At 51.0% G+C, this 19,519-nt stretch overlaps 8 protein-coding genes across 8 annotated transcripts; 3 read left to right on the top strand and 5 right to left on the bottom strand.

The window, feature by feature from the left end:
• Positions 1-146: 146 nt before the first annotated feature.
• On the bottom strand, positions 147-698 carry ASPSYDRAFT_42064 (uncharacterized protein). Its single transcript, XM_040846398.1, has one exon. It carries the CDS (start codon positions 675-677, stop codon positions 510-512), a length of 168 nt encoding a protein of 55 aa, XP_040704147.1. The 5' UTR covers positions 678-698; the 3' UTR covers positions 147-509.
• Positions 699-1,010: 312 nt separating this feature from the next.
• ASPSYDRAFT_55945 (Dyp-type peroxidase) lies at positions 1,011-3,069 on the top strand (the record flags this gene model as incomplete). The annotated part of the gene is made up of 7 exons (XM_040849118.1): positions 1,011-1,045; positions 1,137-1,359; positions 1,417-1,724; positions 1,784-1,882; positions 1,941-2,010; positions 2,244-2,709; positions 2,762-3,069. The coding sequence occupies 7 exons, from the start codon at positions 1,011-1,013 to the stop codon at positions 3,067-3,069; spliced, it is 1,509 nt and encodes a 502-aa protein (XP_040704148.1).
• Positions 3,070-3,302: 233 nt separating this feature from the next.
• On the bottom strand, positions 3,303-5,701 carry ASPSYDRAFT_197634 (potassium ion transporter; the record flags this gene model as incomplete). Its single annotated transcript, XM_040843745.1, has 7 exons — positions 3,303-3,555; positions 3,626-3,669; positions 3,742-4,456; positions 4,506-5,120; positions 5,177-5,458; positions 5,502-5,622; positions 5,665-5,701. The coding sequence occupies 7 exons, from the start codon at positions 5,699-5,701 to the stop codon at positions 3,303-3,305; spliced, it is 2,067 nt and encodes a 688-aa protein (XP_040704149.1).
• Positions 5,702-5,851: 150 nt separating this feature from the next.
• Positions 5,852-7,908, top strand: ASPSYDRAFT_42066 (uncharacterized protein). Its single transcript, XM_040846399.1, has 2 exons — positions 5,852-7,426; positions 7,490-7,908. The coding sequence occupies exons 1-2, from the start codon at positions 6,323-6,325 to the stop codon at positions 7,616-7,618; spliced, it is 1,233 nt and encodes a 410-aa protein (XP_040704150.1). The 5' UTR covers positions 5,852-6,322; the 3' UTR covers positions 7,619-7,908.
• Positions 7,863-9,758, bottom strand: ASPSYDRAFT_147236 (uncharacterized protein; the record flags this gene model as incomplete). The annotated part of the gene is made up of 8 exons (XM_040841696.1): positions 7,863-8,170; positions 8,249-8,360; positions 8,426-8,513; positions 8,570-8,679; positions 8,731-8,885; positions 8,940-9,294; positions 9,349-9,437; positions 9,497-9,758. 8 exons carry the CDS (start codon positions 9,756-9,758, stop codon positions 7,863-7,865), a joined length of 1,479 nt encoding a protein of 492 aa, XP_040704151.1.
• Positions 9,759-10,421: 663 nt separating this feature from the next.
• ASPSYDRAFT_76868 (uncharacterized protein) lies at positions 10,422-13,559 on the top strand (the record flags this gene model as incomplete). Its single annotated transcript, XM_040850873.1, has 5 exons — positions 10,422-10,903; positions 10,955-11,200; positions 11,231-11,723; positions 11,776-11,841; positions 11,892-13,559. The coding sequence occupies 5 exons, from the start codon at positions 10,422-10,424 to the stop codon at positions 13,557-13,559; spliced, it is 2,955 nt and encodes a 984-aa protein (XP_040704152.1).
• Positions 13,560-14,951: 1,392 nt separating this feature from the next.
• ASPSYDRAFT_42068 (uncharacterized protein) lies at positions 14,952-16,704 on the bottom strand. Its single transcript, XM_040846400.1, has one exon. It carries the CDS (start codon positions 16,681-16,683, stop codon positions 15,013-15,015), a length of 1,671 nt encoding a protein of 556 aa, XP_040704153.1. The 5' UTR covers positions 16,684-16,704; the 3' UTR covers positions 14,952-15,012.
• Positions 16,705-17,057: 353 nt separating this feature from the next.
• ASPSYDRAFT_55950 (acyl--CoA ligase) lies at positions 17,058-18,888 on the bottom strand (the record flags this gene model as incomplete). Its single annotated transcript, XM_040849119.1, has 5 exons — positions 17,058-17,669; positions 17,740-18,053; positions 18,116-18,239; positions 18,277-18,728; positions 18,789-18,888. The coding sequence occupies 5 exons, from the start codon at positions 18,886-18,888 to the stop codon at positions 17,058-17,060; spliced, it is 1,602 nt and encodes a 533-aa protein (XP_040704154.1).
• Positions 18,889-19,519: the final 631 nt, after the last annotated feature.

The raw sequence follows: 19,519 nt of genomic DNA on the forward strand, positions 1-19,519 counted from the left end.
GACAACCCCTTTATTCAGTCAGGATAGTCATAAGAAGTACTTTTGAAGGACTCTTGCATAGATAGCCCGCATTATAGTGACTGCCTATTAGACAATCAGAATTACAAATCTTGATTCCCAAACAGACTGAATATGCACTTCTTCCCCCGCGATGTTACCGTACACACCACATATCGATGGTGAATCATGATCAACTTCGAGATACTGAGGTTTCGAACTGGCTATGAAGAGACTTTTCCTCCACAATAGAGTTCTTATTATTTTGCTAAGCAAGTGATAAGAGCGGTAGCTTGATATTGCGTTCAGTGTACAGTATATACCAAGTAAATACCTGGGAAGATCATCGGAGCCAATCCCGAGAGCCAGTACGAATCATAATAATGCCCTGGAATCGTAACAGACCGCCCCTTGAAGTTTTCAGCACCATGTTTGATATTATGCAGTCAGTGAGCTGCGCAAGGAGGTGTTGGAGATAGCTAGCTGGCCACGATCTGCGCATAGCTTTTGGTTTAGCGGTCAATCGTCTCGTCAGGAGAGACGTATACACATTCCTCGTCATCAGCAGCAACTCGTACCGCTTCGCTGGCACATTCTTGGTCTTCGGATCGCTCTTTCCTGCAGTCTGTTGGCCCCAAGCGCTCCGCTACAGGGCAGGACCAGCAGGCCCTTCCAGCCATTCAATGAGTGCTCTGAAGCCGTCTGGCATGCATGGATTTGATGCACGTATTCGATGTCCAATGAAGTTGGACCAGTTCCTCAGCTTCCCTACACCGCTATTAAAGGTTGCACAGCATAAAGCCCTCTTTGACTGAGGTTCCACGATGCAGATAACTTTGCATATGACCTATAACACAGACCCCGCATTCTCTTTACACGGTTTCCTTCGTATAATATGTTCTGATAATATATCATAATTGTCTATAAGAGCTGCCTGATTTCTCGCTTTGAGACATTCATACAAAGAAGGAAAGAACAAGTTAGCAGATCTATCTTACAACGAACCAGACAAAATGGTGGACCAGAAGAACATACAGGGAGATATTTGGTACGTCAACTCCATTCTCTTTCATCCCAATTATTTGCATTTACCCATTGGCGGACTCTGAATTCACCTTTATTAGAGCTAACAACGTTAGGCCTCGTCTGCCCAAGAAGGCCGAAAGATTTGTGTTTTTTCGAATCACCAAAGTGCAAGAGTTCAAGAAAAGCCTGCCAACAATCGCGAATTTCCTAACTACATCACACTCAGCTCTCAAGACCCGCAACGACATCTACAAATTGAAGGCTGAGGGTAAACTCAAGGGTCTCATCAATCTAGTCTCGCTTAATATAGCGTTCTCCGCTAATGGCCTGGCTAAAGTGAGTACTGGAAACCTGGTTGTGTAAGAGACGTACGTGCCTGCTAATATCAAGTAGCTGGGCGCCGAGCGTTTCAATGATGAAGTTTTCAATGGCGGTCAGTTTAAAGACATGACCGCTCCGTCGGCTGGCGAGACAGCCGAAGACCACCAAGGCCTTGATCCCCAGGGCGACTGGGTCCCTGAATTCAAGCCCAGCAGTGGTGGTGTCGACGGTGTCCTTGTTGTGGCGGGTGATAGCCTCGACAGTGTTGATAAAATGATTCAGAATACAGTTGATTGGGCTTTCAATGTTGGAAATGACAAGCAAAGTATTGAGAAGGTCTATACCAAGACCGGCACAGTCTACAAGAATCATCTTGAACAGTGAGTATTGCCAAACCATTTCTAGATATAGGCATGAGTGCTAATATCTGCGGTGCCAGTTTTGGATGGGCAGACGGTATTAGCCAGCCTATGATCAAAGGACTTGACGATGTTTCGGTGCAGGAGAATGGCGCTGGAATGGCACCGATAGATCCTGGGTATGTCATTTTCGCCTGATTTTATTGCGTGCTTGTTAAACTGACTCGACCTTTTTAGAATTATCATTGTCGGAAGCGAAGGTGATGGGAGCAAACATCCCGAATGGGCCAAGGATGGCAGCTTCATGGTCTTCCGGATTTACGAGCAGCTAGTCCCCGAGTTTTACCAGTAAGTGTTCCTATTCAAGGTCGCTACCTGCCTGCTCGATATTAACAGGACAACTTTTCACATTTAGTTGGTGTGCTATGTACTGCCCAACTAGTGTTAAAGACATAAAGGAGGCGATGCAAAAACAAAAAGAAATCGAATTCAGTGACCGGGCAATGGACGAGATGGGCATGTTCTCCTCGCGATTGATAGGACGGTGGCCTCACGGTTAGTATTTCGATAAGAAAGTCTGTGGTTAAGAAACTGACCAAACACGACACACTAGGTGCTCCAATGGAGCTTCACCCCAAAGAGGATCCAAATTACGGCCTGTCACAACACGAGGATGAGGAACAGAACAGAATAGCAGTCCAAGCGAAGTTTGGACAGGACGGACTAGACCGGTTGAAGACGATTAAACAAAAGAACGAGACGGATGCCTTCAACTACAACCCTGCTGACCAGACCAAGTGCCCATATGTCTCTCACATGCGCAAGACTGGCCCTCGGAATGACCATCCCAATTACACCAAACATGTAATGATGCGCCGCGGAATTCCTTATGGGCCTTGGTGCGAGCTTAAAGAAAGAAACGGTGGGGTAACACAGCAAGAACGTGGCCTTCTGTTTGTCTCCTACCAGAGCAGCATTGACGACGGGTTCCGTACCCAGCAAAAGCGTATGTGCACCTATTGAATCTTGAGCAGTGACGTTCCTCTAACGCGTAGCAGGATGGGCCAATGCTCCCGATGGGCCAACCGATATGGCAAAGCACAGTGGAGGCCACAGCCAGGGAATTGACCCTATTATCGGTCAAGTTCACCCGAACCGTATCAACGAGGATGCAGATGCTCAGAACCGTGCCAAGTATCGAGACCCTGCTCCTCAAATTCACTTCCCTGACACGGTCTATGGGGAGGTCGGTCCCCAGGCCTATGAGAAAACCATCGATCTGGCCCGGTTGTGCATCCCACATGGCGGAGAATACTTCTTTACCCCCTCCATTTCAGCTTTGAAAAACTACCTGCCATTTGTTTGAAATGTTTGAGATGATCATGAATATGCTTTCGGTTTGATGTCTCTTGATTTGATCTTTATAGCTACATCTCCAAGACAATCATGTTTTAAATCGCGAAATTTCGTAAAAGCGCCGCACCCAAGACAATAGAGGCCCAGACATAATGTGTCCGATATTGCCCAAGTCCCCTGTAGAACTTCTGCTGGGGCTTGTTTATTTTTGGTGACTACATGCCTCTACTACCCCTCTTCACCTTAAGTCGTATACGTAGCCTTTAACCTAGACAGATTCGGATATTTTCGAATCTTATCACGGGTCTCCGCCTCGTCACCCTCCGCGTCCTGTCTCTCCTTCGGAAGCACAATGGCGCGATCTAGCTGGTACGGCAGGCACCGATGGCGGCCGCGGATCATCATCGCGCAAATAACCAGCTTGCTGAAGGTTGAGAACTGTCCGGAGAGCGAGGTGCTTACTGTTGGGTAGCCGAGACTCAGGCCGACGTTGCCGCTAGAGGAAGAAAAGAACGACATGTTAGATTGTGTATCGTAGAAAGGGGAGAGTGAATGGGAAAATATACTAAGCTGAGACGACCTCGAAGAAAATAGAGAAAACGGCAAAGGCCTAAAAAGGATGGGTGTTATCATTCCAGTCCGGTTTTATAGCCGTCATCTGGGAAAAAGAATAAAGACATACCGGCTCAGCAGGATCCATAATGCGATCCGACTCGGCGATGCAGATGCAGAAAATCCCCAAGAAGATATACCAGAGATCAAAGGTGAGCTGGTTACGGATATGCGTGAGGACGTAGGATCTGCTGTCGCTCTCGTTCATCTCGCCGTCGGTGTGGTAGACGCCTAGCCCTTGGCTCTCGTACGTGTTGGAGGCGCGGATGCTAATGGCGATCGGGAAGACAGCGATGTACATCATCACCAGAAGGCTGATCTGCACGGCGGGGCTGACGTTGGCCAGGTTGAAGCTGCTGGTGCCGGTGTGGCGGGCGGAGGCAGCTTGGAAGATGGCTGCAGCGAGACGGAGGCCACCGGGGAGTTTGTTGACTTCGGTGTTGTCGAGGTCGAGGACGATAATGAAGATGATGTCGAGGACGTTCAGGACTAGTAGAATGCCAAAGAGGATCCAGGTGGGCTTGCTAGGGAAGAGAAGGGTGTAGCAGCGTCGGGGATGTTTGAGGAGGAAAGCTAGCGGCTCGCGCAGAGAGGAAGTGCGTGGGCAGACTTTGGACGTGATCCATATCACAAGGCGCAGCATGCAGGGGTAGAATGTATTGCCAGCATAGGCGAGAAAGCTCATAAAGACCATGGGCCACGCTGCGTCCTGGAAGCTGATCATGGAGTCCGGGGTGAGGGTAAAGCCCAGATTGTCCACCATTGTCTGGGCCGAGTAGAAGGCCCTAAACGTTGTTAGCAGGGGTGGTAAAGGATGGATATCGGCACACTCACCACCAGACAGTGTTCTGCCCGCACTCGCGCAGATAGTCGCGGTACTTGGGGTCCGCATGGAGAATCCACGGCAGCAAGCAGATCACGCCAAAGAGATGGAGGCCAAAGAAATAGCCGGTAGCAATCTTTAGCAGCAGCTTCAAGGCGCGATACTCAAGACCGCCAAGCATTTCGCGATCCTGTTCAGTCAGATTGCGAAAGTTCGAGTTCCGACCAACGGTAGCTTGCGAGGACAGCTCCGGTAGTGCCAGCTGCTTGGAGAGCGGCTCTTCCTGCGGCGGGGCGACGACTTCTCGCTTGGTGCTACTGGCCGTTGGGCCAAGGGTGAACAACGACGAGGCAACGTTTGAGATGGAGAGATCCGACCGTTGGCGGGTCATCTGGCGCTGGCGGAGACTCCTTGTAGCAGTGCTGCTGGCATCGCTTTGACTATCGCTTGTTCGTGCCTGTTCGAGAGGCAGGTCGCTGTCTTTAAAGTCTACCTCCTCGATACGGCGTCCCTGATCCTGCTCCAGTGGAGAGGGAATGTATAGTGCCTTGGCCTCATGGCTGCGGGGAGGGTCATCGGCAAAGGTGATGGTCGTGCGGCGCTGCAGGTTGTTTGAGGGGAAGTCACTGGCAGGTGTAAGCCGTCATTGAATTTTCCAGCGAGCGGATCAAGCATACTTTACTTCTGCTGGCGGAGACTCGGCGTCGGCTGCAATCTCAACGGGCGCCGCCTCAGCGTCTGCATGTCTAGTCCTTGCAGGCCGCAGCGTGATTGCTGAGAGATAAATACAGAGTCAGCGTAGTCGCGTTGAGAACCGCACAACGTACCAGCTTCCTTGAGACGCTTCTCAAACCAATGCAGTCGCACAACCACAACGAGGATATTGATGAACCCGAGGTTGGTGACAATAGGGATGAAGTATAAGTAGAGCTGCTGGTATATCTTAAGGTCCTTGACATCAACCCTGTGGTGGTCAGCGAGCCCAGCAAGACAAGACGACGACGTACGTGTTGAGCCCGGACTCGGTAGACGCACTCGCGCCGAAGAAATAGGCATCTATTGCCCTGACGTTTCCATATGGGTAGAGCACAATCAGGCCCAGTATGCTCATGAAAATAATGTAAGCATCTACCGGTGTTAGCTTCGTTGAGGACTAGGGGGGCAACGCACAGTGCAAGTTGATGAAGGTGAGGGCCGGCTTCCACATGCTAACTCTGAGTAGAATTCGGAGATGAGCGGATGATGCAACTTTATGAGAGCATGGAAACAGTGAGGCATGGATGTGGGATGCTGCGTCTTATGCTTGTGGTGTGGCTGAGCAGGTGCTGCAATGACTGGATCGGTGGATATCAAAGTTAAATCAAGTTGGCCGGATTGGCAGAGCAATTCCCGCATAGAACGACCTGTTCTGCTCGCAACCAAACAGCTTTTTTTGGTTCTTACCAAGAAAGCGGAATGCAGCTCCAAAACCCTATCCCGAGGACAAAGAAACTTGTAACCAACATCATTACTTACGGCAAACGTGCTCGCTTCCATACAGAACAGGCGTTGCTCAAGATCCAGCCTCTAGCGTGGAATTCCATGGTCTACATCCGTCAAACGACACCGAGGAGCAAAAGGGTATGCGCAATTAATCCACCCAATGAGTGGCGAGGTGGGGATATCTTGCTGCGCCACACCACCACTCGAAGGTGACTGAGCAATTTATCTGTGCCATAGATTGAGCCGTTGATATCAGAGATGTGCTGGTATATAAGTGTGCTCCTGAATGACGTCGTCGGCGTACATGTTCTTGCCTTCTGATCACATTCTCTTGTCGTCCTAAGAAATGCGTATACCGTTCGTCCCGCATCTCATCAGACATGCAGATGCAGACATCCCTGGGTATGACGGGGTCCCTGATGAGGAGCAGAGTCTCATCAGAGCTGGCCGCCAGCCTTCAATACGGAGCATCACCTCCAACCCGGAGACTATCAACCATCACCGCTCTCACATCATCGGTGGCCAAAACCGGCCAACCGGTGGCTGGCGCAGGATCGCCTCCTACATGAGCAGGATAAGCAACAGCCCGACGAAGCCACCACCGCTAGAAAGGTGGGAACACTGGGCAGCCACGAACCTCGCGGACCCGTCAATCAACACCAAAACAATGCGTACAATAACGCAAAAGTACGGCGCAATTCGCCGTGTCACCGGGGTCGGCGCCCACGCAGTGATCCTCCAGTTGCACAAGGAACAGTACTGCCCACCACTTGACTGTTTCTACGCTATGAAGCTCTTCCGGCAAAGCCCACGCCAGACCAAGCGCAAGTATGAGAATCGCGTGCTGGCCGAGTTCGCCATCCTCTCGCAGCTGCACCACAAGAATATCGTAAGGACATTCGAGCTCCTGCCGCTGAGCAACGCGAGCCCGGGCCCGGACCAGGGCCAGGGCCATCTCTATGCCTGCTTCATGGAATACTGCGCCGGCGGCGACCTGCACTCGCTGATCGTCGCCTCGAGCAATCTCCGCGCCGCCGAAGCCGACTGTCTATTCAAGCAGCTTCTCCGCGGCCTGGGCTATCTCCACGAAGAGGGCATCGCACACCGCGACCTAAAGCCCGAGAACCTCCTGCTCACGCATCGCGGCTGCCTCAAGATCTGCGACTTTGGCACCGCCGAGCGCTTCCGTTTCAGGGGAGAGGAGGATGAGCACGTCCGCTTCTCCACTGAGCGGTGCGGTTCGGCCCCGTATATCTCTCAGGAGCAGCATCTCGAGAAATGGTTTGATCCGAGAGCCGCCGACGTCTGGGCTGCGGCTGTCATCTACATTGCCATGCGCAGCGGACGGAATGCGTGGAAGGAGGCGACGAGCAGGGATGAGCGCTTTGAGGAGTTTGCCTGGCGGCGCGCGATGGGGAAGAGGAGTAGCGTCGTGGAGGATGTGTGTCAGGTCTGTAATTTCCTCCTTCTTTCTCCCATGGGCGGTGCCAGCTGATCCTATGCACACATATAGTACGAGAGCCGCAGTATTCTGTACGGCATGCTGAGTATCGATCCGCAGGACCGGCCTGAAGCACTGGAGGTTCTTACTTCAGCGTGGCTCGACAATGTTTATTGCTGTGTTTCTGAACCTCGAGAATGAGTTCTTGTTGTTAGTACAGGGAGCCTGGATGGTTATCTGTAAGTACAGATCTGTTACAGGTCAAGTTCGATTAGTACCTTAGTTGTTAGTGGGCATTAATTGGCCATCGTAAGCTTGCGGTCTCTTAGTCTGATCCACCCTTTACTTTCTTTTTATTCATTAAGGAGCATGATGCCCCACTTTATTTTCCCTTTGACTAGCTTAAGTACTTCAGGATTACAATCCCACACCATGCGAAACTATACTATTCTACCTTCGACCTCTTCGCGCTCTTCTCAGGCGGGTAAACCACAATCCTATCCAGATCCGCCCCCTTGTCATCAAACCCATTATACAGTCCACCAACGGTAATGGTATTGAACCCTTTTCTAAGAGGAAGCAGCAAGGGCGTAGAGAGAATAACCCCCTTGTGCGTGTCCTTCTGATACAGCGTGTGCACATTGTCCGTGTCCCCGTTGACAACAACACTGCTCACCCGCCGCAGCTGCCAGGTGCCGTTAATACGATCGGGCTGGCCCATCGGCTGGTCACCATATCCCATGTCGTCGATGTCTAGCCCGGGGGATATTATCAGTATCGGTAAGATTGGACAGCTTGCTGCCATCTCGGTCGGGGTTTAAATTTGCTCACTCTGATGATAGAAAGAGACCCATTGCTCAGCATCTTGGCCTTGGACGGTGAATGTAATGGTGCTGTCGTTGCCGTAGATGCGAGTGGCGATTCTGTTTTCGCTGCCGAATGTCTATTTCAATGTCCTCAGGGTTGGGATTACAGACGTATTAGATAGGAAAAGGGAGATAAATGTACCGCTTCTTGAAGATAGGCCTCTCCAGCCAATTTGGCATGCTTCGAGATATACGTCTTGCCCTTGATGGGCCTCCACTCACCGGTTTTGCTATACCGCGTTAAAATAGAACGAGCAACAGTCGCGGGAACGAAATCAAAACTCACACGTCAAGGTCATAGATATCGTGCCATAGGACCTTCAGACTGCCCTCTCGCTCATCAATCTCCATAGGGAGCCACACGTTCCGACTTTCCCAGAGCGAATTCATGTCCCACTAGAACTAGGATTAGCGGCGCTTGAGTTATGCCCACATAATAGAGGCTACCTGGTCCCCCATGTACAGATACGTAGTCTTCCTACTGCCATCGATTCTCCACGAAAAGCCAGACTGCGTACTGAAGGTCCGGGTATAAGCTGGCGCGACAAAGAACGGCTGCGACCAAGGGCCCTCAAGGCTATCTGCGCGCATGGCAACAACATCTACACGTAGCAGTTAGTTATCAGGGAGTAAGGTCTGGCTGGGGATGGATATACTATTCGGCCGGTATCCAGTCTTATGGCTCATGAGAGCATAGTAGCTCCTCTCGGTCTGCAGGATGGTCGGAGCCTCGAAATCATATTTCGGGAACCGATACGTGACCTCCTTGACGGCCGTGACGTTTTCGTTGAAGCGGCTGAGATACACATCGCGGCCTTCTACGGTGTCGCCATTTGAGTATAGAGCGTATGAGTGCCCGGATCTGGAGTCTGTGAAGGCGCCGAAGTCTTGAGACCAGTTTCCTAGTGGCGAGGTCGCGTCAACGAATGTGTAAGGGCCAGCGATGTTGTCCGAGGTTGCGAGGCCCTGGAGGAGCAGCGAGTAATTGTCGTCGTCGGCGTGCCACCACATCTATTAGATGTTAGATGTTGTTACTTTGGCCATCAAGTACAGTGAACGAGTTACATGGTACTGGCTCGTCTCCTCACTGTATATGACCTTCGGCCGCTGGATGCGGTTATGGGACGAGATATAAGGATGACCTTCGACAGGCTCTGAATTCCACTCATTAGACAGACCTCGATGAAATCAACGGGAAGAACGGAAACACTACCCAAAGCGAGCCCGTGGGATTCCCAGGTAGCAAGGTCTTCTGAGCTGTAGACTGATATCCCGCCGCCCTCGACCTGGCCCTCGACCTTGTACTCGCCGAACCAGTAGAACCGACCAGACTCACGGTCCACGCAGAGGCCGCCAGCATGTGCATTGAAGATGTTCCCGTCAGTGTCTAGCCAGCGCGCACCGGGGACGATCCATTTTGCGTTTACGCAGGCGGTAAGGATGAGTACAAGATTGACGATCATGTGGAGTGCCATTTTGCTAAAGTAGCCTTCGAAATTAAAAACGAAAGACAACGGATGATTGTAATGGATCAAGAGCTTGAGTTCTTAAAACAAATGGGACACGCATCATGGTAGTGCTAGAGATTCGACATCGAGTCCCCTTGCCTGGGTCTTGGAAGGATGAAGGCGATCCTACTCGGGGCACGCTATATCGATGCGTATATTGATTCTTGTCGAGCTTCATGCCGTCGGGGAAGAGGTCGGCGAAGTTGACCATTTCACCGTGCATGATATCAATAACCGAGTGCCAAGTTCGCGTTCTCTTCCCTAGAATCAAATGCCGATACATAGAGACATCTAGGGTTCGTGCATTTGCGGGGAGAGATGTCCCGGGGATGGCCTGGGGGGATCCTACGATCAGCAGGCTAATCTTTCTACCAAGCCAACAACAACCGAGTCTCTGTATACTTCATCATATCCGACGAATTGGATGTATTCACTGCAGCAAGCGAGGGTCCGCCCCATACTCCGTAATTAGCTAATCGGGATAGAAAGGAGAGAGACAAGGAAAGGGGACCCTTGTTGATTTTCCACGAATCAGCCTGCAAATTAGAGATGCAGATGGGGTCGTTCCTATATACATATAGTGCCCGTTGTTGGATCATACACAGAAGTTCCGGTTACGGCCGTGTCAACATGAATAAATGTTATTTTGTCATTATCTTCCTTTGGGGGATTGTAAGTTCACTGTTAGAAGAGCCACTGGTAGCATTCCAGGATGCTCCGGGAGCACTTGAAATCGACAATGCTGTGATACTACGAGACGCGAGCGACCCTATCGGCGTCCAGATTGCCACAGACAGTTTGGCTGAAGATATGGAGGAGATTACTGGAACAAGGCCACAGATTCTGGAATGGGATGGAGAACGGCAGCCAGAAGCATCAGCTCACCCTGTAGCCATTATCGCCGCGACAGTGGACTCGCCACTGGTATCCAAGCTTGTCGCCGAGGGCAGGGCGGTTGTCGAAGACATCCAGGGCAAATGGGAAACGTTCCGGACTGCGGTTGTCCAAAGCCCTCTCCCAGGGATTGAACATGCGCTATTAATAACCGGAAGTGACAAGCGAGGTACCATGTACGGCGTATTCACGCTTGCAGAGCAGATGGGGAAATCTCCGTAGGTTCGAACCGATGCTCAGTAGACCAGATGGAAGCTCACAGGATCTAGACTGCATTTCTGGGCTGACGTACCCACAGCGAAGCACGACAAGATCTATATCCTCGATAAATCTACAACTCACGGCGAGCCGAGCGTACGGTACCGCGGGATATTCATCAACGATGAAGCACCCGCCCTCACCAGCTGGTGGGCGAAGAAGGGAAATAGAACAAACTACACCTTCGACGCCGAGTTCTACAAGCACGTCTTTGACCTCCTCATCCGGCTGAAGGCCAATTTTATGTGGCCTGCAATGTGAGGGTCGTCCATCCCTACGCCAGGCAGGATGTTCTTCACAGACGACCCGCGAAACCGGCAGCTGGCGGATGACTATGGGATCGTTGTTTCCACAAGCCACGCAGAGCCGATGCAGAGGGCATCGAATGAATGGAAGGAGGACCCGAGTCTGGGTGACTGGGACTGGGTGAACAATAACGAGAATGTCACCAGGTTTATGCGTCAAGGAATACAACGTGCAGGAGGCAACGAGACATACTTCACCCTCGGCATGCGTGGAGAGAACGATTCGCCTATTGACGCTGATGATCCTATTGCGGTACTGAGAGAGGTATTCACTCAGCAACGGGAATGGCTAACTGATTACTATGGCCATAACTCAGCCCTACAGGCGTGGACCGTGTACAAAGAGGTTATGACATACTATGCAGCTGGCTTGGTCCCTCCTGACGACGTGACCTTGATATTCACAGATGGTAACTGGGGCAACATCCAACGGCTTCCAACCGACGAGGAAAGGAAGAGAGCCGGGGGTATTGGCGTATGTTGACAGCATCCCAAAGGCCGAAATGCCCGATATTGACCGATGGCAGTTGTATTATAATTTCGACTACGTTGGACGCCCCAAGAGTTGGAAATGGCAAAACAACAATAACCTGGTAAGTTCCGCATGAAGCACAATGAAGCAGAGGCTAATGCATTATTCCAGCCGAAAATTTACAAAGAGCTGTCCCAAGCGCATGAGCGCGGTGCGGATAGGATCTGGGTGATAAACGTCGGCGATATCAAGCCCGTAGAGATTCCGCTATCCTTCGCGATGGACCTGGCATGGGATGCGTCGCGCCTCGATTTCAGCACAATACCTTCATACCTCAGGGCACTGGCTGCTCGGGAATTTGGGGAAGAGTATGCAGAAAGCATATCGGGGGCCTTGCTGGAATACAGTCATCTGGCTGGCCTTCGCAAATTTGAAATGCTTGAACCAACGACATACTCCATTCTGAACTTCCGCGAGGCAGAGCGTGTGCTTGACGACTGGAGGATCCTTGCAGAAACTTCGCAAGGCATCTATGACAGAATCCCGGCAGAACGCCGCGATGCCCTCTATCACCTCCTACTTTATCCTGCGCAAGCTGGGTATAATTACTACAGGATCCTGCTCGGCCAAGGGAGAAACCGCCAATATAGCTTTGAGCGGCGAAACTCAGCCAACCAGGTAGCGCAACAGGTCCTGGATAATTTCGAGGATGACTACAACTTGGTCCTTGAGTATGACAGCATGGCAGATGGCAAATGGGACGGCATAATGTCTACTCCCAAATTCGATATGGAGGTAGCTGACTGGCGGCCGTCATCTCGCGATGTGCTTGCCAACCTGTCCTACGTGCAGCTGAGGCAGGACTTTGACTACGCCTTTGGAAACCTTGGGATATACGTGGAGCAGTCTCTAGGAGCGTACAGACAGGCACGAATCTGCGCCTCCATCCCCCCGTCATTGCCCACCGACCAAGGATTCTCCCCGGTTATGCCAATGATGGATCCATATGGGCCATCAACTCGGATCATCGAGCTATTTCACCGTGGTGACCATCGAAAACCTCTGAAATGGACCATCGAAACCCCCTACGCGTGGATTAACATGTCAAAGACATCAGGTGAACTTTCAATGCACCACCCGGAAGAACGTCTCGAAGTGTCTATTGACTGGCCGAACGTGCCAACAAACTTCTCCGACACAGTGCAGTTGCGTGTAGAATGGGACCCGTCACCACCCTACTTTGACCTCATCCATATCCCCATCCGTAACCACCGCGTGCCGGACGGCTTCATCGGCTTCCCCGAGTCCAACGGTTTTGTCTCAATCGAAGCACCACACTATCAGCGTTCATCATCTGGCGCCGTCTCCTTCAATCACATAGAATATCTAGGGTCTCGGTCTCGATCCGGCTCGATTGCCCTCCGTCCATACACGAGATTCCGAGAGTTACAGAATAGCACAAAGTCCGCATGGGTGGAATATGACTTTTACATCTTCAACGCAACGGAACCGTTCAACGCCACTGTATACATCAACGGTGCCCTTGACACCCATCCAGACCTACCCATGATGTACTCACTAGCTCTAGATGGAGAAGACGCTACATTCACAAGAGTGCTTGGCGAGCCCGACGAGCCTGGGGATACACCTCCTGGCTGGGCCGAGGCCGTTGCGGATCATGTTTGGAAGAGAGATGTTGAGTTCGGAGCGCTGGGTGTTGGGAGACATACCTTGAGATGGCAGGTGAATTCACCCGAAGTTTACCTGGAAAAGATAGTTCTCTCGCTTGAGGAGACCTTGGATAGTTACTTGGGTGCACCGGAGACGACGCTCATCTAGCACGGCACAGCTCGACCNCAGCTGGCTCGGATATAGTTCATGCATCTTCTTTTTGGAAATTCCAGTACGCATCCCTGGAGGCAGAAGATTTCAGGCCATACGCCGCTCCACATTAATGACTGTGATCGCCGCAAGAGAACCGAGATAGATGGCCGTAAGGTGGGTTCCACGAATGAACAGTTCCATGTTCCTTCCACGAGTATGGGTGTTATGCACACATATTGGCTTCGCCCCTCCAACGCCTAGCTAAGAAATCTGCTATCTCTAGGTATTAAATGCAATTACGATCTAATTGTGAGGACCTGTGATAATGAGCCTGAAAATGACTGCTATAGAGGCCATAAAATGCCGTATTTCCATTTGTTCCTCCTAGCTTGTAATCGCTGCCCAAGTGCCCCATTATATATTTCATACCGCGTAACAGGTCCCTCCAATCCCATGAACAATCAACTTCCGGCTATTATTATTAATGAACGGACTGTCCCCCCCTCCTTGCTTCCCTAATGATGACTTCATTGAGCACTATTATAGACAAAAATATATTATACCTGTCATGGCTCTTTAAGTGTCCATGCTGTGAAAGCTCAGATAAGGGAGTAGGTCGCGAAGCCCAAGATTATAATTAAAGAGGAGATGTACGCAGAAGATACTGAAACTTATTAGGCCAATTACAGCCATCTTGCTGTTGTGGTCAAGATGGATGTTCTAGAACAGGGGGAATTGGCCTGAGTCAGGGTATTTCTGCCAGCTTATTAGGCTGAAGGTTTGGTGCGGATATCAAAGCAGTAATCTAGTTTATGGCAATGTTCATAGCCTGCGATAGAAGGACCAGCTTAACCAAGGAACGAGCAGGCCTGGCCTCACTTCTGCGCATGGAGATGAATATGCCGCGTGCTCGAACCTCCCACCCACTCGCCCACTTGAAGCTATACTGGGTGGGCCTCATTTGCCTGCAGAAATGGAACGCAGAATTGGTGGCGCTGAATAAGACGACGTCTATTATGGCTGCTCTAGAGTAGTGCCTGGAAGAGGGTCTGATCTGCACGCCACTCGCCAGCGGGACCACAGGCATCTTGCAAGTTGGCTCAACCTGACGAACCTGCCAGTATTTATAAGTCTGGAAGTGTCAGAACCGGACTTTCCGGCTGGATTGTGGGTAACGGACCGGGGCTTATCCATTAATTCTCGGAAGAGCACGGTCCTAGGAATTTTGGATTTCACTGGTTGTTCTTACAGGAGGGCGTCTTACAGACCTACATTTGATTGCCCTGGAAGAGGCCGTCGCCCTAACGATATATATCTTCGGACTGCCCGGTACATTGTAATTCTTCCTAACGTGTTCGATCAAAACAGTTTTTTTTTTTTTTTTTTTGATAAGCGGCATCTACAAACCTACCTGGTGCGAACTCTGCTACACTAAATCATTTACCACGGTTCCCGTCTACAACTATACTTACCACTCCGGAGCAGGCCCCCACATACGACCATCCTCACCAGGCTCCCAAACACCTACCCTCTTAGCCCATTTGTCAAAACTCGACTCGTTCAGCACCCCCCGATACCCCTGCACATTCAACCCCATAGGAACAATATCCGCTGCGCGGCGCTTCTTCAACCGCGCAAGCGTATTGTCCGGAGAAGTCGGGATATTATTATGCGTCCTTATTGCAAAGAACGTCTTGCGTCCGCCCTCGAGGAGAAGCAGGCCAGAATTGGTGTGCCACATAATCCGCTTTCTGACACAGATGTCTGCTATGTGCTTGCCGGGGACATTACTTCGCCAAAGATGCTGTAATCGACGTGGTGGGTTCGGAGAGTCGATGACGATGGAGAGGAGGAGTGGGAGGAGGAGTGGTTTGTTCAATGGGATTGCGGATATTTCGTCCTCGAGACACTCGATACCCTCGATGATTCGTTGGGAGGAGCGACCGTATAGTGCGAATGATTGTAGGCTTCGTGGGAGGTGGCTGACGAATTTTAGAGATGGGGTGTGGGCACAGTTATTGCCTAAGAGTAGTCGTGGTGTGATGCAGAGTTGGCGGAGTTTCGTGAATTGGTATAAAGGGCAGCAAAAGGAGAGGTGGTCGTTCAAGAGGAACGGCTTTGGCAGCTCGTGCCGCTTGTTCCAGGGAACCGGTTTTGGGGGCTCGAATAGATCTAGGTATTCGAGTTGATGTCGGAGAGGGAGTATGGCATCCCATAGTTTCTGGTGTATTGATACGTCGAATTGTTCGTTGACAGTGTCTAGTGACAAGGAAAGCTTGGTTAGCTTGGTAGTATATTGCAGCACCGGCCGTAGATTCTCAACAGGGGAATTGAAGACGATCGTGAGTTCGGTCAGTGAGGTATCCTCTGACGGAGTGTCCACATCAGATTCTAGCACTGCGTCAATCAGACGCAACTCCTGCAGGTTAGGCAGACGCAGAAATGGCCTGCGCTTTCCAATACACGATGGCCGTCGTTTACCTGTTAGCTCCACAGCGATGGAGGACGGGGAACCATCGCTCGGGGAGGCTTCTTCGTCGGTCGCGATATGGAGTCTTCGCAGGGACTGGAATGCTAACCTCAGAGGCGCATTGCCAGTTTCCCAGTGTCGAATAACAGCGCTGGCGAGAAGCGCATCCAGGTAGGGGTCGACTACTGCGACGTGGAGTGCCAGAGAGACAAGTCGCGGACAATATAGGAGAATCAGGGCTAGTATAGGCAAGTTATTTCCCTGATTCAAGTCACCTTCAGGGTCACCCACATTTCCGAGGCCGGCTTCAGCTAGTTTTTTCTTTGCGAGTGGTGCCGCTTCCCTGTACATTCCAGCAGCGTCTTCAGGGAGTCGAGGGGCCTTGAACTGAGTGAGCAGTCGGAGATGTCGAACATGGACGGCGAGGTCAGGGCGTTCCAGAATGGTAAGCCAGAATACCCATAACGAGTAGATCTTGCCTGGGTGGCCGTCGAATTCAAACCAAGAGTAGAGCAGCGGGGTCGCAGCCCGGTACCAGTTTCGATTGACGAGGCACCACTCTGGGGGAACTTGAATCGGCCGATGCGGCCACTGGTCGGGGCTGTCGCCGAGGACATGGTACAGGACCTGTAAGAACAGTTCGCGAGGGAGGGTAGCTGGATCAGGCATATTGAGTGTAGGTTGGAAAGAGAAAAGAATCGAAGTGACAGAAGGATTTTGATGACTCTGCGGTAGGTTTTTATTGGTTGATTTGCATCCAGTACGCTTGCCAAATGGGGACAAATAGGGGCGGTGTTAAAACGTGACAGTGTCCCTAGATTAAATACCTAGAGATAGCGGATTTCTTAGCTAGGAGTTAGAGGGGTAAAGCTAATATATATGTTAGGGGCAGGGTCCGAATCGAGCTGGTTGCGTGCTAGATACACGATGGAATAGCTGAAGGACGAGGATACAGGGGCTGTTCTCGATGCCTGAGGCAGAGAATGTTGGTGCTTTGTAAATACTTGTTTCTCCGAAGCAAGACACGAGTGTATATGTTGAGATCATAGCTTCGACGGCACCTTTGCCGCATCTTCCAACTTCGCCTGCTCCACCAAGATCCGTCGCAGAACTTTCCCGGCAGCACTCTTTGGAATAGTCTCCACAAACCTCATGCCCCCCCTTAGCCGCTTATGGGGTGCCACCCTGCCATCAATCCACTGCATAATCTCCTTCTCTACTTCATCCCCCGCCTCATACCCCTTACTCAGGACTACATACGCCCGCGGTAACTCCGTCGCCCTCTCTCTGCTATATACGCCGATAACAGCGACATCGTCGACTGCCGGATGGCCTAGCAACATCCCCTCTAACTGAGATGGCGCAACTTGAAACCCGTTGTACTTGATGAGCTCTTTGAAGCGGTCGGTGAGGAATAAGTTGCCCGAGGCGTCGATATACCCGATGTCCCCAGTGCGGAACCAGCCATCGGTGGTGAGTGCTTCCGCCGTTGCGGAGGGGTTCTGGTAGTAGCCTTTGAAGATGTTTGGACCACGGAGACAGATCTCGCCTTCTTGCCCGGCGACGACTTCGCTTCCATTGGAGACGATCTTGAGGGACATCGACGGCATGAGTTTGCCGACTGAGCCGGCGGGATTGTTCCAATCTGCAGTGTTCTGGATGCTCGTTAGTATTGATCGCTCAAAATTGGCATTTGAGAAACGGTGTACGAATGGTTGGGCTCACCAGTGATGATATTGCGGGTGCGGCCTCTGACATGCCGTAACTTTGCTTAATGGGTACCTTTAGTCGAGAATATATCATATCGATCAAGTCTTGTGTGAGTGGTGCTGCTGCGGAATGCATCATTCGCAGCGACCTCAAGTCGAATTTGTCAACGAGGGGATGCTTTGCGAGGAGAAGCACAATTGGTGGGACGACATATGCGATTGAGACCTTGTAGGACTGGATCGCGGATAGGAATTTCTCCAAGTCGAAGCGCTGCATTATGTGCATCGTTACCCCTCTATAAATTGGGTGGAATATCAGAGCTGCGATGCCTGAGCACTCGGTTTAGCAACTTTCACAAGAAACACCATAACACCATGGTCTGAGGACTCACCATAGATATGAAACATAGGCAAAAATGAAATCATAGAGTCATCCCTCCAATTCATCGCATCCCTCTCCGCAGAGTGACCCTGTAGGACATTGGCCACGATATTTTCATGGCTGAGCATAACCCCCTTGGGGAGTCCCGTCGTCCCAGAGGAATGAATACACCAGAAACGCCAAATCTTCACTGGGCTCCATTCTCGCTTTCCCCACAACCTCCCTCATCTCCTTCAATTCCTCAAAATGTATCGCCTTCCCCTTCACATCCGGATCCCCGACAAGAATAATCCGATTGAATGGTAACCCTACAATGAGCGCCGCCTGACGGGCAACATCAAGACAGCTCACGTGGGTGGTGAGAGCTCTGGCGCCAGAACTTTTGAGCAACGAGCAGAGCTCGTCGACGGTGTAGAGATTATTGATGGGACAGACGACGCCGCCTGCCCAAAGAGTGGCGCCCACCATAGCAGCGATGTCTGCACTGTTGGGGGAGAAGACGGCCATTACGTCGCCTTTTCGCCATTGCCATTTTGTGAGGAGGCCGCGGCCGATTTCTATTGAGGTCTGGCGGAGCGTTCGAAATGTGTATTTCTTGTCATTGGATAGGTCCACGAATATTGCTATAATGGGTGTTACCTAATTAGCAAATTGGAAATGTCGGAATTGTGATGCATATTTACCGTGGTCTTCGGGGTATTCCAGATCTCTTCGTTCAAAAAGAAAGCTCCACAAATCTACATCTGGTATGGAAATTGGTGGATGAGCTGAATGGGTAGGCATGTTCGCTGCAGTTGACGATCAGTCCATTTGTTTCAATGACGAGGAAAGATTCTGAGGCTAGAACAAACAACAAGGGGGGAACAGCTCGGCTTAAAGGCAAAGTGCCCCGTCACTCATATCTCACAGGCGCCGAACCCGACGGATAGATCTCTCCCTGTAGCCTGCAGGGACCCATCGTGACTTCGGCCTTTTCTGGAGATTAGTGATCATCGATCGCTGCCTTAACCAGTTGTAGGATCAAGGGCTGTTAGTGAATACTAATCACAACAACGACCTCGGTTTGATCGCCTTCTGTACGGTCGGGAAGATCTGCCGTCGATGTTCGAGATTATAACTATACCAAAAAAGATATTGCATTTCTCGGCTCACTTACACGAGGCCTTTCAACACAGCCCTGACCAGGAAGCTTGGGATATCGAGTGAGTTGATGTTGGCATTTTCTTGTGGGGCTACTTGCTAATAACACCAACAACAGCTCCTGTCGTACAGGGTGGTATACTCTTTTCCATAATGAGCAATTTGTGCACTAACACGTAGCGTGCATTACGTCCCCAGTTATTCGGTCTCCTCCAACGATGTCGTCCATACATGTCAAATTAGAGCAGCAGCGCTGCGAACCAAATCCGGTTCA

The sequence above is a fragment of the Aspergillus sydowii genome (assembly GCF_001890705.1).
Source record: "Aspergillus sydowii CBS 593.65 unplaced genomic scaffold ASPSYscaffold_3, whole genome shotgun sequence".
Taxonomy (NCBI): domain Eukaryota; kingdom Fungi; phylum Ascomycota; class Eurotiomycetes; order Eurotiales; family Aspergillaceae; genus Aspergillus; species Aspergillus sydowii.